The sequence below is a fragment of the Augochlora pura genome, unplaced genomic scaffold, assembly GCF_028453695.1.
Source record: "Augochlora pura isolate Apur16 unplaced genomic scaffold, APUR_v2.2.1 APUR_unplaced_8876, whole genome shotgun sequence".
Lineage (NCBI taxonomy): Eukaryota > Metazoa > Arthropoda > Insecta > Hymenoptera > Halictidae > Augochlora > Augochlora pura.
Genome location: NW_027589697.1, coordinates 1,606 through 16,704, shown reverse-complemented (window position 1 = coordinate 16,704; position 15,099 = coordinate 1,606). Strand labels below are relative to the sequence as shown.

General features: G+C 36.5%; 1 protein-coding gene across 1 annotated transcript; it reads right to left on the bottom strand.

Annotated features, from left to right (window-relative positions):
• Positions 1-78: 78 nt before the first annotated feature.
• LOC144478141 (tyramine receptor 1-like) lies at positions 79-14,842 on the bottom strand (the record flags this gene model as incomplete). Its single annotated transcript, XM_078195863.1, has 3 exons — positions 14,749-14,842; positions 14,339-14,486; positions 79-333 (listed from the first exon to the last, which is right to left on the bottom strand). Coding segments are annotated over exons 2-3 (366 nt in total), but the record flags the coding sequence as incomplete, so codon positions are not given.
• Between the last annotated feature and the right edge of the window lie 257 nt (positions 14,843-15,099).

Sequence of the window (15,099 nt, the reverse complement as noted above, 5' to 3'; positions counted from 1 at the left end):
GAATGAAAATTTGATGCGACGTCTCCAAGTTGGAGCATAGGAAAATCAATAGTTTCGCAGGCAGCTGTCTATACTTACCTTAGTGTAAAGAATCTCTCTAGAAATTCGGCGAAAATGATTGTTGAACAGCCAGTAGAGAAATGGATTCCAAAAGCTGTTGGACAGAGCGAGCCATGTGGCGAGAAAGTCGAGGAACGGCGGTGGTTTGCTTCCGGTGCACGCTGCGACAACTTCCTGAATCGTCCATGGTGTGACCATAACAATGAATCCTAAACTCATCGCGGCCATTGTCCTTGATGCAGAAGTTGACAATCGCCTTTCGTGATCTACAAGCTGAAACGTGTATGCGATACACGTGTATATTTTGATCAAATTAGCGTTAAAGAATATTTATCGTATTTTCATTTTCAATAATCAAAAAATTATCATTTTCATTATCAAAAAATTATATGATAATATTGGAGCTTACAGTGAAACTGCCACCGCGTCATTATACGTTCGGTAACAAAGTCTCGTTAAGCAATGCAAATTGGTTTCATTAGTTGACAAAAAAATTCATTTAACTTGAGAAAGTTGCCCCCCGCGAACTTATTTCCTAATAACTTGCGTTGGTTAATGGCTCGGAACATCGCAGTTCATTAGCATCGAATATAGCGATCGAATGAATGATATCACGCGAGTTTTCGCTCCGCTGATTATATTACTTTTACGAAGCGCAAACGCATCTCCTTGCTAAGGTGAATCAAAGATTTCAAGTTGAAATTATATGAAATAGATTTATCAGTTGCGATCGATTTTTATGATCACTTTACGATTCGTTAATAAAAGTGATTATGGTAATCATAATAATCAGCCATTCTCATTAATCTGTAATATTAATCACAGATTTTCTGAGAACTATTCGGTATCATTCTGATTACTATATTTGTACCGTATAATTATGTTTCAATGAAAATATTCGATTCTTTGTTACGAATAGCTCGCGTGAATAATATTGAATCGAAGCCAGTAGAATCGTTCATACGTGATCAATTTGAAAAATACTTCGCAAAATCGTTGTACAATATTGTGAAAAAATATGCGACTGGGTTTTCATAGAATACTTTAAATTAAAAAATTCAAACATCTGATTCCCTATTAATTGCTGCAGCTTAATTCGATTTCCGCAATATTTTATTATCTCATAAATAAGAGATTACAAATAAGAGATTACCGAATTAAAAGGCTGTTAGAGAATGTAATAGTTTGAACCTGTGCTAAAATTTCCCAGACGAGATGCTGGTCCCTGGATCGGTAGGCGAAATTAATTAGGAATAGTAATTACGGGAAGTGTATTATGCCGGTACACGTGATCTTAACACGTCCGTCCAGTTGAAATTAGTCAACACATGAAGAGGTGTTTAACAGTTCTGTACATGCAGTAAGTTGCCTTTTACATTTACAAGATAAGACACGAAGGTGATCCGCTTTTTAGAAGAGCTTAACATAGTCCCGAAAGTCACGAAGCGCTAAGCTCATCAACCCTAAAGCTTTGTATCTGACGACAGCGAAAGGATTACGGATCAGCTTACTTGGATGAATCCCTTCTCTTCCATTTCCTCCTGGAATTATATATTTCCTTCTCCTATCTGCCACAATTTTTCTTTGGTCTGCCCATTTCAAGACTTTATTTACGCCGCAAAGTTTCATCCTAAATAACCCTTTGCGCTCGAGTGGCGACTCTGAGGCGCCACTAAAATTCTTCTATCACGTTCCAAAATAATTTCTAATACTAACAAAGTTTAGATTTTAAAAAACTGTTAACTGTAAAACTGTTGCTATGAATCACAAGAATCAATTTCATACGTATAACATAAATACTTAGTCACGTAAAATGGAAATACTACAAGCTAGAAAAATTATTTTAGATTTAAAGTTAAAATCGTCGCGCATCGAGTGGCCCAGACATTTCCTACTCCTTTTAGAAATTCGAACGTCTTGCGAATAGTTGAGGACCTCGATGACGATTTCGAGGATCTTAGGGTCGTCAATTTTTATACAGCTCCACCTTCTTCGTCGTTTTAGCATCATCGTTTTTCTCGATCGATAACGTAAGACTGGATGCCATCTTAAAACATTTCCTTACACCACCATACTCATATTTTCCAAACGTGCAGAAGCTGAGAATTATGCCAAAAAACGTATTCATAATTATTCGTCATAGTAATTAATCATAAAAGAGTGATTAACTCTTTTTTTAAAACTATGGAGTGTCTAATTAGCAAGAATAAACATTTATGATTTAAGCGTACCTAAGAATTAAAAAGAAACAAATAAATAAATTGTTCCCTTCTATAAAAATTTATTCCCGAAGAGGTTACTATTTTTAAGCTATTATCCATACCATGTTACGAGTGTGTTTCGCAATATATGAAGCGGACTGCATTGTATCGGATAGCAGAAATATTTTGAACATCGCTTACTTAAAGTTATTAAAAGCACGTGAATAGCGGAAGACGATATTACTTTTTATTATGATCAAAACTTGGATTATATAACCAAATGTTTGTAAAATTGATTAAAAATGTTTTGTTTCTTTTAAAAGCCATCGACTGATGTATCGAAATTATTAAGAAAATTATTATTTATTAATTATTATTATTAAATTAATATATTACAGACGCTGTCTGTACAAATGTTATGGTCTATATAAAAACAACGTAATTTGTTAATATTTTGCATATATTTTTCCGTGATAATTATAATTATACCACCTTTGGTTAAAATTCTCTCTGATTGGTAAGGAAACTAGCAAAATTGATAAATCAAATTCTAAACGATCGTGAACCTATCCAAATATATTTCTGTCCAAAAAGATCAGCCGATCTGACTAACATGTTTCAAAGTCGCTATGACCAGTAGATTTTAATGTAAGAAAATAATGCCTGTTCGAATTCGCTGTTACTAAATCGCAGCGAATAAAATTCCTCCGCCGTACGAAACTACCAAACGAACCCGAATGAAATCGTGAATGTACCTGGATGAAATTTCATCAGGTGCACCGCTCTACCCATGAGAATGTCTCGAAAGTGCAGTGAAAAGAACACGGGGTTTTGGGTGTTCGATGCTTGCCGGAAAGTCGAGGGGAAACTCGATAGCTTCCTTTCAACCGTTCTTACGTCATCCTAAGAGAACGAATAGACGACATAGATATTCGATTCGGCGAGGGACAAATTGCTGATGGAAATGACGGGGACGACGTCTGAAGGTACGACCCAAGCAGTACTGTTGGGGACGATCGAGCAATAATGCGCCTCATTTCGAGCCGTTTACGAGGAACACGCTACGACAACTCCATCCCTTGCAAATGAGAATTACGTGTCTCGGCTGAATCCGAGAGATTGTTTGTCATGAGGTTTCGCGGGCGCTAACACTCTATAAATTGTTCAACGCAAACGACCTAATGAACAGCTATAGTAACCAACACCGACGGAGGTGTCGCAACACAAGGCGAAGCATAAACACGTTCGCTTTATTGTCAATCGTTATAGCCAAGTTATAAAGACTTGTTGATATAATTTTCTTATATTATATACACATTGTGTGCAGAACCTTTGTACGATTTAAAAAAGCCTTTTAGGTCGTAAATAAAATAAGTAAATTATACAGAGTGAACCAAAGTTCGTAGCGGAAACGAGGGTGATTCTACCATGAAGAAATAAGAAACATGATACAACATTTTTTTATCTGTTTTCGAAAAGATCAACTTTAAAGTTTGGTTAACTTTGCAAAGGATTTAGTTATCTGTTCCGGTCCACCCCGTATAAATAAGGCTACATACGCGAATATCAACCCTTTGCACTATTACAACGAATCAGACTCGTCGAATGTCTTCTTGACAATTCTGAGACTGTTGGAGTACAAAAGAAAGAGCATAATTGTTCGGACTATAAAAGATAAATCAAATATATACTTTAACCAAAATCTAAGCCATTAAACTAGATGTACGTTACCCTGTGCGGTATGTCGTGTTTTCGATTACAGTTCTATAGTAACGTTCCCAGGAGAAACTTTGAGAATGAATTGTCGTAATTACACGATTTGCCTAACCTGAATTAATCATTCCCAGTTCTCGTAAATCCGTTAAATAAAGGGGAACTGTAAGCGCGAACACGTAGTATACATTGTGTACTTTGCGGTGGAACTGCGATAGTAAATCTTAAGTTACATAAATGAAACTTCCGCGTGCCTTTAAAGTTGATAACGTCGACGGACTAGATAGGATCCTTCAGGTATGAATTGTCTTTTGATGTAAAAACAGCAGTAAGTAATAATTTCGTAAAAAACAAATTTTATACATTTATAAAACGGTATACAAAATTATTACATAAAACAATTTGGTATTCTTTACTTAAAAAATATAGTGTAGTGTTGCGTAAAGCTATGAATATTTTAAACGCGCGCAGGTTTTTTAATGTGCTTTCAGTTTTCTTGAAAACTACGGACCAGAGGTGAAATTTAAACATACACGCACTAGAGAGAGGGAGAGAGAGAGAGAGAGAGAGAGAGAGAGAGAGAGTAACGTGTTAAAAAAACAACGTATATTTTTTCCCACGATAAAATAAAAAGAGTTCCGTAGGGGGTGAGGTATACTGCAGCGCAACACGGCTGTTTTTATTCTTCAAAGATATATTATGCATTAACGCTAAAATATGTGTACAGAATTTCCAATACCGAACAAAAGCGAAAATTATATAGCTTTAGAGATCTTACGTAGTAAATATACTATATCTCTATGATATATTTTAAGGTTATAAAAATTGGTGAGAAGTATATGCTTGTAAATATTTGATTTATTATACTGTAAATTTTTATGCAAATTTCTGTTGCTGATAATTCTGGACATCTTCAAATTTTAAAAATTTTTTGAAATGGGTACAACAGTGCGACGATTTGTAATTACAGAATTGCTCGAAAATCTTGTTTCACATTTACCATTATTACTTAATTACGCTACAACCAATTATGCCACTTAGAAGTATATTGAACTATGAATATTCAACTAGCTTTCCAATATGGTATAAACATTGTATCACGCATTGATACGTTCGTTAAGAAAAACGTGTTTTACAGCAGAGCCGAAATCTTCTGTAGCGGCATCGTTCACCAGGCTCGGTAATGAATTGTACACATTAAAAATAAAATCCCCCGTTGCAGATAGAGAAATGTAAATATATGACGTTACCAAAGCGTGTTTATGCGACTTTTGGTACGGCTGCGTGCGTTCAATAACTGTTGACAAATGCAGATTCCTCTATATCGCCGGTGACCGTTGGATTCATGGATTTTACCGTGCCAAAACGTATGACGTGATAAAACGAGCCATTGATCTGTTCAATAGCTGCAATTTCGGCAACGACCAAGTACACTTTTAACGATCATACTTTTTACGATCAAGTACAATTATGGATTTCACAAAGGTATCCGTATTTTTAGTACTCATTTTCAAATTATTCGAACAGTCTTTGGTTTATTTGTAAGTTATATATTATATTATATTATATTCCTCATTTAAAACTTTAAATAGTAAAGAAAAAATGATCATTATAGCCTTCCACTTTTCCACTAGCTATGCATTGTACTGGAACAATTAATTTAAATTCTGAATTGGAATATTAAGTTACGCAACAAAATAAAATGGGTTGCAAATGGCATTTGTCCTTCAGGTAATATACATTAAAATACATGTTTAACTAAGGTGTCATTAAAACTCTGCTTTTATGAAATAATTTTCTCTGGGAGTAGTTTGAGGCAAAAAAAGAAGAATATTAATATAAAGTTTGATTAATTCGTTGCGTTCCATCCTTGCAACGTTAACCGAGGTTACGCCGACAGCGACTTTATTCGAATCACGAGCCACGTAATTTACCTTCCGTTACAGTAAGCTTCCCAAGTTAAAAGCCACGAATGCACACCGATGGTCACACGCGAACTGTCACGTACTGTACGCAAGCTCGTGAAAGTTCGAACCCGAAAGGGCAATACTGACGGGCTGCATGTTCATATTTGTTTCTGAATATCTATGTACGTCGAAGACACTGTTCGGAAGAAAGCCGGATATCCTGCGAAACTGACGCGACAGTTTCACACTGATACGAAAACAGGTCGATAGCAGCTCAATAACGTTTCGATGCAACAGCAATTGCAACATTTTGCGAAACAACAAAATATAAATCGCGGCGCCGCTGCTAACCGAGACATCTAATGCGACCATTTCAATTTACTTTGGAATTATTATCTCTGTAACAAAACAAAAAGAATTGTGTTAGTACAATTTTTATAAAAAATTGTATATGTTGTAATAATTCATTTCCAACTATTCTTCGCCTTTGTCAAGATACTTTCAGTTTTAAAAATTAGATTTTTGCGAGTTTTAACACAGTATCAAAAAGTTTACTTAAAAACAATTTTCCCAATGTGCATCGACACATCTCAAATCCACTTTCGAAAAGCGATTTATTTTTACTGTAATCTCCCGCGTAAGGTAACGTGGAAAAAACAATTTTTGTTCGTATCGACACTTCTGAAATATACTTTGAAATGCTGTTTCGGTAGATACCGATAAAACAGTAATTTCGATAATTAAATTTATCGAGGACAACGTCCCTCGGACAATTACACTGATTTGTAACTGGAGATTTCACGGCGATCCGGGGGCCATTGTGTATATAAACATAGATTTTATCGGTTTCGCAGCACTGATGAGTTTCCGCTTTTTATTGCCGCCGCTTCTTTGCATATAATTAAACGAGCGAAACAGTTTTATGGAAATATCAGACGCTATCAACAACGTTACATTGTCACCTGACTGCTGATTAAATGCATACATATTAATGTGCGTGACTAGTATGACTCACATTTTAAGAGGTTGATATACAGGGTGGACCGAAATACGTAGTGCAACCAAGCAGGGCGATTCGATAATTTCGAGCATAATTTTGGCATAACATTTTTTTATTCGGAGTTCCGTTCTCGAGAGAGTCGACTTTAAGGCTTATTCATTTTCGTGTTTATCAACATTATTTATTTATTTAAAATGGTTAATTTTACAAGCGTGACAATTTATGTTCAGAAGCCTTCAAGTGATGTAAATAGTTATAAATGATACTGTACTTAAAAGTTGGTAATTTTCTATTACAAAACTGAGTTATCTTATTATCTTATTTAACGTTATATTCACTTTTTAGAAAAGTATAACTTTTTACGAGACTAATTCCGTACAATCTAAAATCCATATTATAATAAATATGTACCCTCTGCTAACAAACAATTCAGGAAGGTACCCGTTTTCTCATTAAACTATTATTTCTCGACTTGAACATTTAATATCTAATAAGGCAGCGAACCTAGGAAACGTATGCTGGTTTACGGAGGGTACTTAAGAGAGATCTAAAAAAATCTCGCGCTGCTCGTAAAATGGGCAAAAGTAGCCAGCGGAACCATTTCAAAGCAGAGGAGGACCTGCTTTATGGTCTCGGAACAGTAAATTACTTCTTTACGTCGATTTTTTAGCTGTAACTACGTGGAAACTTCATTTTAAACCTGAAACGCACTTTTCCCCAAAATCACGTATTCCGAGTCATCGAGTGGAACATTATCATTAATTTACAATGTTTTATTCGGTCTGAAAAAAATATAACTTCTTGAATCAGTAGACATATTTTGGAAAATTAACCATTTTTTCAGCACTGCAACAACGGTAACTTCGATTACGAAGATTTCAATTTACGATCAACGATTTACAATGCAACGAGAACATTTTCTCAGAAGCAAAATTAAAAGCAATTTTATTATTACATTCATATTTATATGAAAAAATGCACGATGTGTCTTGAAATTTGCGGCATTTTTACGTTTTATTCGACGTAATTAATAATATTAACAGTAGTTAATATATCACTAATTATGCTGTGATACGAACGATCGCGAACAGTCGTAAGACCTTTACAGCGAACAATCTGGATGAGGATCAACCGACATCAACGGCAAAGGAGGGAAAAGGATTAGGTTCTCTCATAATTGGACGTACGTTTAAGCTCGCGGAGAAGACCACGTGGGTGTATTTAAACCGTTGGCATTATAGCGGCCGAGTTATAATGCGGGCGCGACGGCGAGCGACGTGGCGCGGCGGTCAGTGCACGGCCAGAAGGAATTTTGAAGGCAGATTACTATTCATCTGACTGGACGATAACATTTATCCTGGAGAATATTCGCCTAAATGGGGCTGGCCGATGTCCGGCTCGCCGTTCACCAGTTCCGGGAGGAACTGGGACGCCGGAGAAAAATGGGTAACGAGGAACTGCCGTGGCTCGCGAAGACCTTCTTTTCATCTATCGCCCATCGTATTTTTGTTCGTGTCAACTGTTTCGCGATTTATTGCCATCCCGTGCCTGCGATTTACATAGTTTACACATATATTTTCGACTTGACAGAAGGGAAAGCCTTTCGCGTACGTATAAAAGCGTGGAAGTATAAATACGTCGAGCGGAATGGAGTACTTACGTGAAAATAAAAATATAATGCGTCCTCTGTCATCATTTATGTTTCGTGTCTCCTATTATTCTTAAAATGATTTATTAAATTACGACGCGGTGGGTTCGACACGCGGAGACTTGTTTTCTCTGGTATCGCGTACGAAAATAAAGATTAACGGCAAGTGGAGTATCGCGAATAATATTTCTATACTGTATTAAAATAATATTAAAATAATATTAAAATATTGTATTATAATATAATTGGCATTGATCGATGGCATGAAAATGCGTGCTGGAAATTTTTCGTTCGTGCACCCGTGGATTTTATAAATATCATTAACGCGTAGACGTAATGGGAAAGTTTCGTTTATCAATTATAAAATTCGTTACAGAAATAATGAGAATACATTTATACTGTATTACATTTTACGAATTTCTTCGACCTAATGATGCTGTGTTATCTACAGTTTAATTATTTTAATTATTAATACAGTTTTATACGAATCATAAAATCAACGATATCGCGTACCTGTGACAATTGAATGTTTATTGCGTGTACATACATAGGGAGGAAACGCATTCCGCAATGTGGCTTTGTTAAACTTTCAGCTTTTAAAAACATATTTCCGACAGGTGACGCCGCGTGGAAAGTTATATTCCGGAAACAAAATTTGGACTTACTCGACGTAACGTGAAAAACTGCTGGAAGATTTATTGCAGCATTTGGTTGTGAATGTTTTTTTCGCAGTCGAACGTGTGATAAAGATAAATGCACGAAAATCTAATTCTTTTCAAGATGTCAAATACGCTATATTTTTATTATTTATTCTTTCCATACTGTAAATGTTGATATACAATGTAAAGGATTCTTAAATTTACATTAACTGTGTATTTTATATATATAAAAATTTTGTATATAAAGCATATTGTTTGTGATGAGTTGGAATCATTGAAAGAAAATATATTTCCATTTCAATTCTCTAAATTACAGTTAGTTTAGAGGAAACTGATTTTTTATAACAATTTGGCCTTTAGTAATAAATCATTTCATTTCCAACCTTTTGCTTCCCTTAAATTTTTCCATTAAATTTTAGAATGATCATCGCAAGGATGCGAACATTCAGAGAACAATCTCGAAATTGTTTCACGACCACAGAAATATCCCTTAGTCCAATTCGATGATCCCACTACCATCAGCGGTTCACATTTCGCCGTGAATTTTCACGTAAATTCCTAACTTTCATCGTTAAATTTCTGGTCTAATTGAATGAACTATAAATTGACACCCAATAATCGAAAGAATGTGTTCGTTTAGACAGCTCTGCAAAATTTCATGGGAATCTTTGGCGGTATTCTATAAAATTGATAACTATAGTTTGAGAATCATCTGGCCCGAGTGTCCATCGAGTTCATATCCCATTAACGTTGGAATTAATTAGGACAACAATCGAATAAATATTAGGTCGAGTCGTAAATAATTTCCAATTCAGTATATCATTTTGATTTATCAATGAAATGAACAGCAATAACATCTTGATCAATTATACATTCGCCATTGTTCCCAATTATTCGTTACATTTAACAGGCAGCTTGAGTACGATGATAAATGTATGAGCATTGTAACGGTACTGTCAAGGACAAAAATACTTTTAATAAAATCTTTAACGAAAACTGTGCGCGTTGCTCGCTGAAAGAGATTGCGAAAAAAAAAATGGTTGAACAAACGTAAAATTTGTCTCGAAATTATTCGTTCGCGCTCGGTCTGCATCCACATTTTTCGTACGCAAGTCTCATATACCTTTTGTGCGGGGTCAGTGCAGGCCGAGTCCCGACTCGGCACGTAGTTGCGAGTAATATACGCTTTTAATCAAAATTTCTGGAATTCCGTAATAATGACTATCGCGTTCTCATTCTTTACCAAATCTGGCACTTCCTTGTTCATGCGCGGTAGACTGTACGGTTAAACTCCGCGAAGTCGCAAGTATTGACTCGATTGAAGGCGTTGTCTACTCGGCCGTAAGTGTCCTTCGGCCAGTGTTCCCGCATGTGCGAGGCCTTCCGCCGTTGAGATGTTTGAATCTTTAAAGCGATTAAATTAAGAGGCGCACGGTCGATGGCTGGACCAACGCACAGTGGCCCCGAAACCGTGGAAACGTCGAGGCAAATCAGATTTTCGGCTCCGTCGAGGAACCGTGAAAAAAGCCGCATTTCATGATCATTTTGGCAAAGCTATGATAAAAATAATGGAACACTTGTTTCAGAAATATTCTATTGTTTCCCGTTTAAATCGAATTTATTAACATTGCATTCTAAAGCCTAAACTATTGAAAGGTATTGGTTATTGATATTTCTTTAATGTGTACTTAGATTATAAATGTTACAAGTGGGACCATTTATATAAATTTTCAACTTTGAACGTTAACCTAGTGAAAATCAATCTAAAAACACCTGTTCCATATTGACGTTACATTACAATTTGAAGCGTTTAACAGCGTCACGTGAAAGGTTCGAAGGCTATTATACTTCAAACGATGGACGTGTCGATAGAATTAATGTCAGTAACCGATAGATTGGTACAAAAAACGAACTTCCCATAGAATCTACTATTATGATTATATTATTGTAATTAAATTTATTTATAATTCATAATTTATTTGCTTTTAATATCAGCGCCTCTGTACAAAGTAAATTATAAACTGTAATATAATGTGCCTTTGAAAATCTACATCACGTTTCCAATAATTGTCAAAAATTCGTTTCAATGGAGAATTGTAATCAATAAAGTTATTGATAATATTAAAAGCGCAGCAAATACGTAGGTAGGGTCGGTGTAATAATAATTTGATGAATATGCATACATGCGAGATTGTAAATATCCCAGTAAGCGTAAAATTTAAAATTAATTATTTTCTTTGTCAACAACGTATCGATTGCATGTGCTTTATTTTATTAAATGCGTTAAAATTCCAAACTCGCTAGCGACGTGACAAGTTCCAACATCTTTCGTAGACAGTTTGTTTACACATTGCTTCGATGGCAAATTTAAACGTCGACTAAATTAATCTTCCAAACTTTAGTGATTTAATTAATTAATTGCAAAGCAAGCGGCATGCGTGAACTATGCTAACTTGTGAATTTAGCGTACAAGTTATTACATTGTCGATGGGATGATTTCCTGGGCAAGAGCATTATGCTATAAGCTTAAATATCTCACAGAAGTGCAAGCTTGAAATATTCCATGTTGGCGAACTGATACATATTTCATTCTGAGAATTAATACGTTGACAAGTGACAATGCCAATTAAAACAGCCAATGTCTACAAACTTTATGTTTATTTCCGACACCCAATAATCAAGATCTACACGAATCAGGTGCCATGCGATCGATCATCCTGCAAGGATTGGCTCTGAATTCTGACATTACCACCGGCAGTAGCACTTAGAATTAGTGTAATGGAAAAGATGATGTATGCATGTAACGCTATGCTGCTAGGTTATCGCCTGACCAAAATTAGGAATTACCGTTGCATTAGCCGCGACCGTGATCGGTCATGTTCGAGCAAGTTCTAGAAATCTCTGGTAGTTCAACGATGCCGATCCCCATCGTGGCTGGGAGATGTAATTAAACGTAATTAATGGTAAGCCGCCCAACTTTCTACTCATGCACTTTTCTCGTTAACTCGGGGAAACTCCTCGGCGAGTCAGTTAACACTTTATCTGCCGGTAGTTTCGTAAATAGTCCCTTCACGGTCGGAAGTCGACGAAATTGTCCCAAAAGCCGCAATCGTTTCCGTTGTATTTCGACGAATTATCTAGATCGGTGTAACGTAACAATCGCTTTGGAAATAATTATTTCAAAAGAGATTCGTTGAACTTCGTTCAGGCATTGCTCGGTGATTAAAATGGATGGATTTCTGACGGTGTCACGAAACGTTATTCGAATCTGTAACGCACTATAGCAAATTCGTAGCGCGCGAACACAGCGCAATACTAAAAATTAATTTTACAAAATAATTTTAAAGCAGCCGCGACACTAACTCCACTTTGCATAATTCTCGCTTGAATGAACTGCTGCTACTGCCACTGTTCTCGGTAAATTTTTATAATTAAACAACTTCAAGCCATAAATTCTGTAAATTTAATTACTCTACGAGAGTCGTTCCCACCGTGAGATACTATGTCCCCTCCTACGTGCAATTCTTCTCCTAGCTTGATTTATCCGGTCAACACGCGATTCTTCATGGCGGATATCGATTTAGAGGTATTTTTTAACGTCTGCGTGCAGGCTGTTCTTTCCGTGCGACACCTCGCAATGGTTTGACGCTAGACAAATATTTTCGATTCATATTTCTTGGCTACGGTGGTCCTTCGAGCGATACTTTGTATGCGCGATCATGCACGATGGTGAATTAAAATGTCCTACGTTACGCATTGTTGTAATATAAAATGCATTCTCAACGTGTTCAAACAATTTACGACAACAATATTTTAAGTTTTACAATAATTAATTTCCTCTTTCTTGCATGGAAACGAATAAAACCTGCACTTTAATCGTTAGAATCGAGTCCGTAGCTCTTAAAGCTCGTCGATTCCAGTATTAATATTACGTTCAGCGAATTCGGTAAATTAACATTATGGGAAACCTTTGTTCGAGCCCGTAGCGGCGCAATACAAAGTTGCGAAACGGAGTTCGGCAGGTGAATGAAATGTACACATCAGAGTTCGTCGACGTCGAACGACAAAACGAAGCTGAAATACCGCGATTTCACGTCAGAAGTGGGCGGGCGAAAAACAAACGTCGACCGCGGTTTCGTGTTTCTTTAAGCGCGCAATATGCGGCACTCGAGATTATTGAATCGAAGAGAAATCTCTAGTAATTTATTCCGTTTTTGTTTGAAATCCTGCGGACCGTTGAAGCACGGTTTATTCCGTCGTCGGCGGTTACATTTTCGTCGTGCGTCGCATTAAAGCGTTCGCCGACGGTTTCTATTCGACCTATTTTGTAAATGATCCCCCCCCCTGTGTTTGTTCACGACGAAGTGCGACATTTTTGCTGCCGCCGTGAATATTTCGCAGGTGATCCGTGGATCTCGGGTTTCTCTCACTCAAGCTCCCCGAACGATTTCGAAACAGACAACATGGAAGTACAAAGGAGACACTTGGAAAAGTAATAACGGTACGTACGTTTATGTAAACTTGAAATTTAGTAACGGAACTCGGGGAAGCAACATGAAACCATATCGTCCATATAAGCCTGGGATGTCCTTTACAAAATAGATTTATTGTAATCAAAATGAAACTGCTAATTTTTTACAATATTACAATTTTTTAAGTACAATATTATAGCAATATTACTGCTATTTCGCTATGAGCAACAATGGTTCGTCTTTGTATTTCTCCATTTTTTAAAATTCTATTTGTTATTTTGAGATGGAATTGTGCATTCTAAATGAAACCTATTTATTTTTGTAATTAAAAGAAGATAAATGTCCAACAAGAAATTTTAGAAGAGAGGTAAAAACTTCTAATTTTGTAAACATAATCCTTGCAAATAATTAGACGAACAGTGAATGCCAGAAGTTAATGTATCGTACCGATACGCAAGAGTTTCTAATTTAAAGGTGTTAAGATAGTTTGCATGTTCGAATTATTCGTTCGCCACGACAATGTTCGAGCAATTAACGACGGCCGTATCAGAAATTCATGCGGCGTCAAGCAATTAATGGTGGACGGAATGAGCTTCAGCAATTGTGTAAGGTGATTTGGTGAACTGCTGCTCTTATGTTCAATTCGTTGATTGGAATTTCAAGTGGAGCTAAACTTACCCTCTCCATGTGGCCTCCCCTAACGACTTCCGGGGCATTAATGCAAACCACCCTTTTGAGACGCAGTTTGTTAACGTGGAAGGCTGAACCGTAGCAGTACATCAACACCATCGTCGTGGGAAAGTAAAAACAGCAGCACGCCAGAATCCTGGAAACCAGAGAGCATGACTTTAATTATTTAGTTTCCGATTCGAAGGAGACGAAGGCGCAAAAACAGATTGTAGATATTTATGTACTCATTTCATTTCATTTCATTTCAGGAATTAATTAGTTGTGATTTAAAATTGTATTACCTGATAACTTTAACATGACATGTATTTATTATTTAGTAGCGACGCGTCATAGACGTCACGTTTCTATGGCGCCTTAAAGTTGTAAGCGATTCTGTAATAAATTGATCAGGGCAATACCTAAGGGATGCTTTGGCGAAGAATGGATCGCAGGCGAGTAGACCGGAACCGTTGAAGTAATAACCACCTCTTGGTAGCACGAGGGCACCGAAAATCGCCACGCTCGCTATCCACGTAGTTGACATCACGGCCACGCAACCCTGCCGCATGTAATACTGCGTCACATACACAGAAAACAATCATTCGTCTGTTGTTCTAGCAATAAAACAGCATATGCGTGTGTGTGTGTGTGCGCGCGGTTCTATGAATTAAAAACGTTATCATATTAAACATCCGCAGTCTGTGATCATTGCAAATTTGAGTTAACTTCGTATAGATTGTTCTTTAAAATTATAAACATAAGAAGAGTTA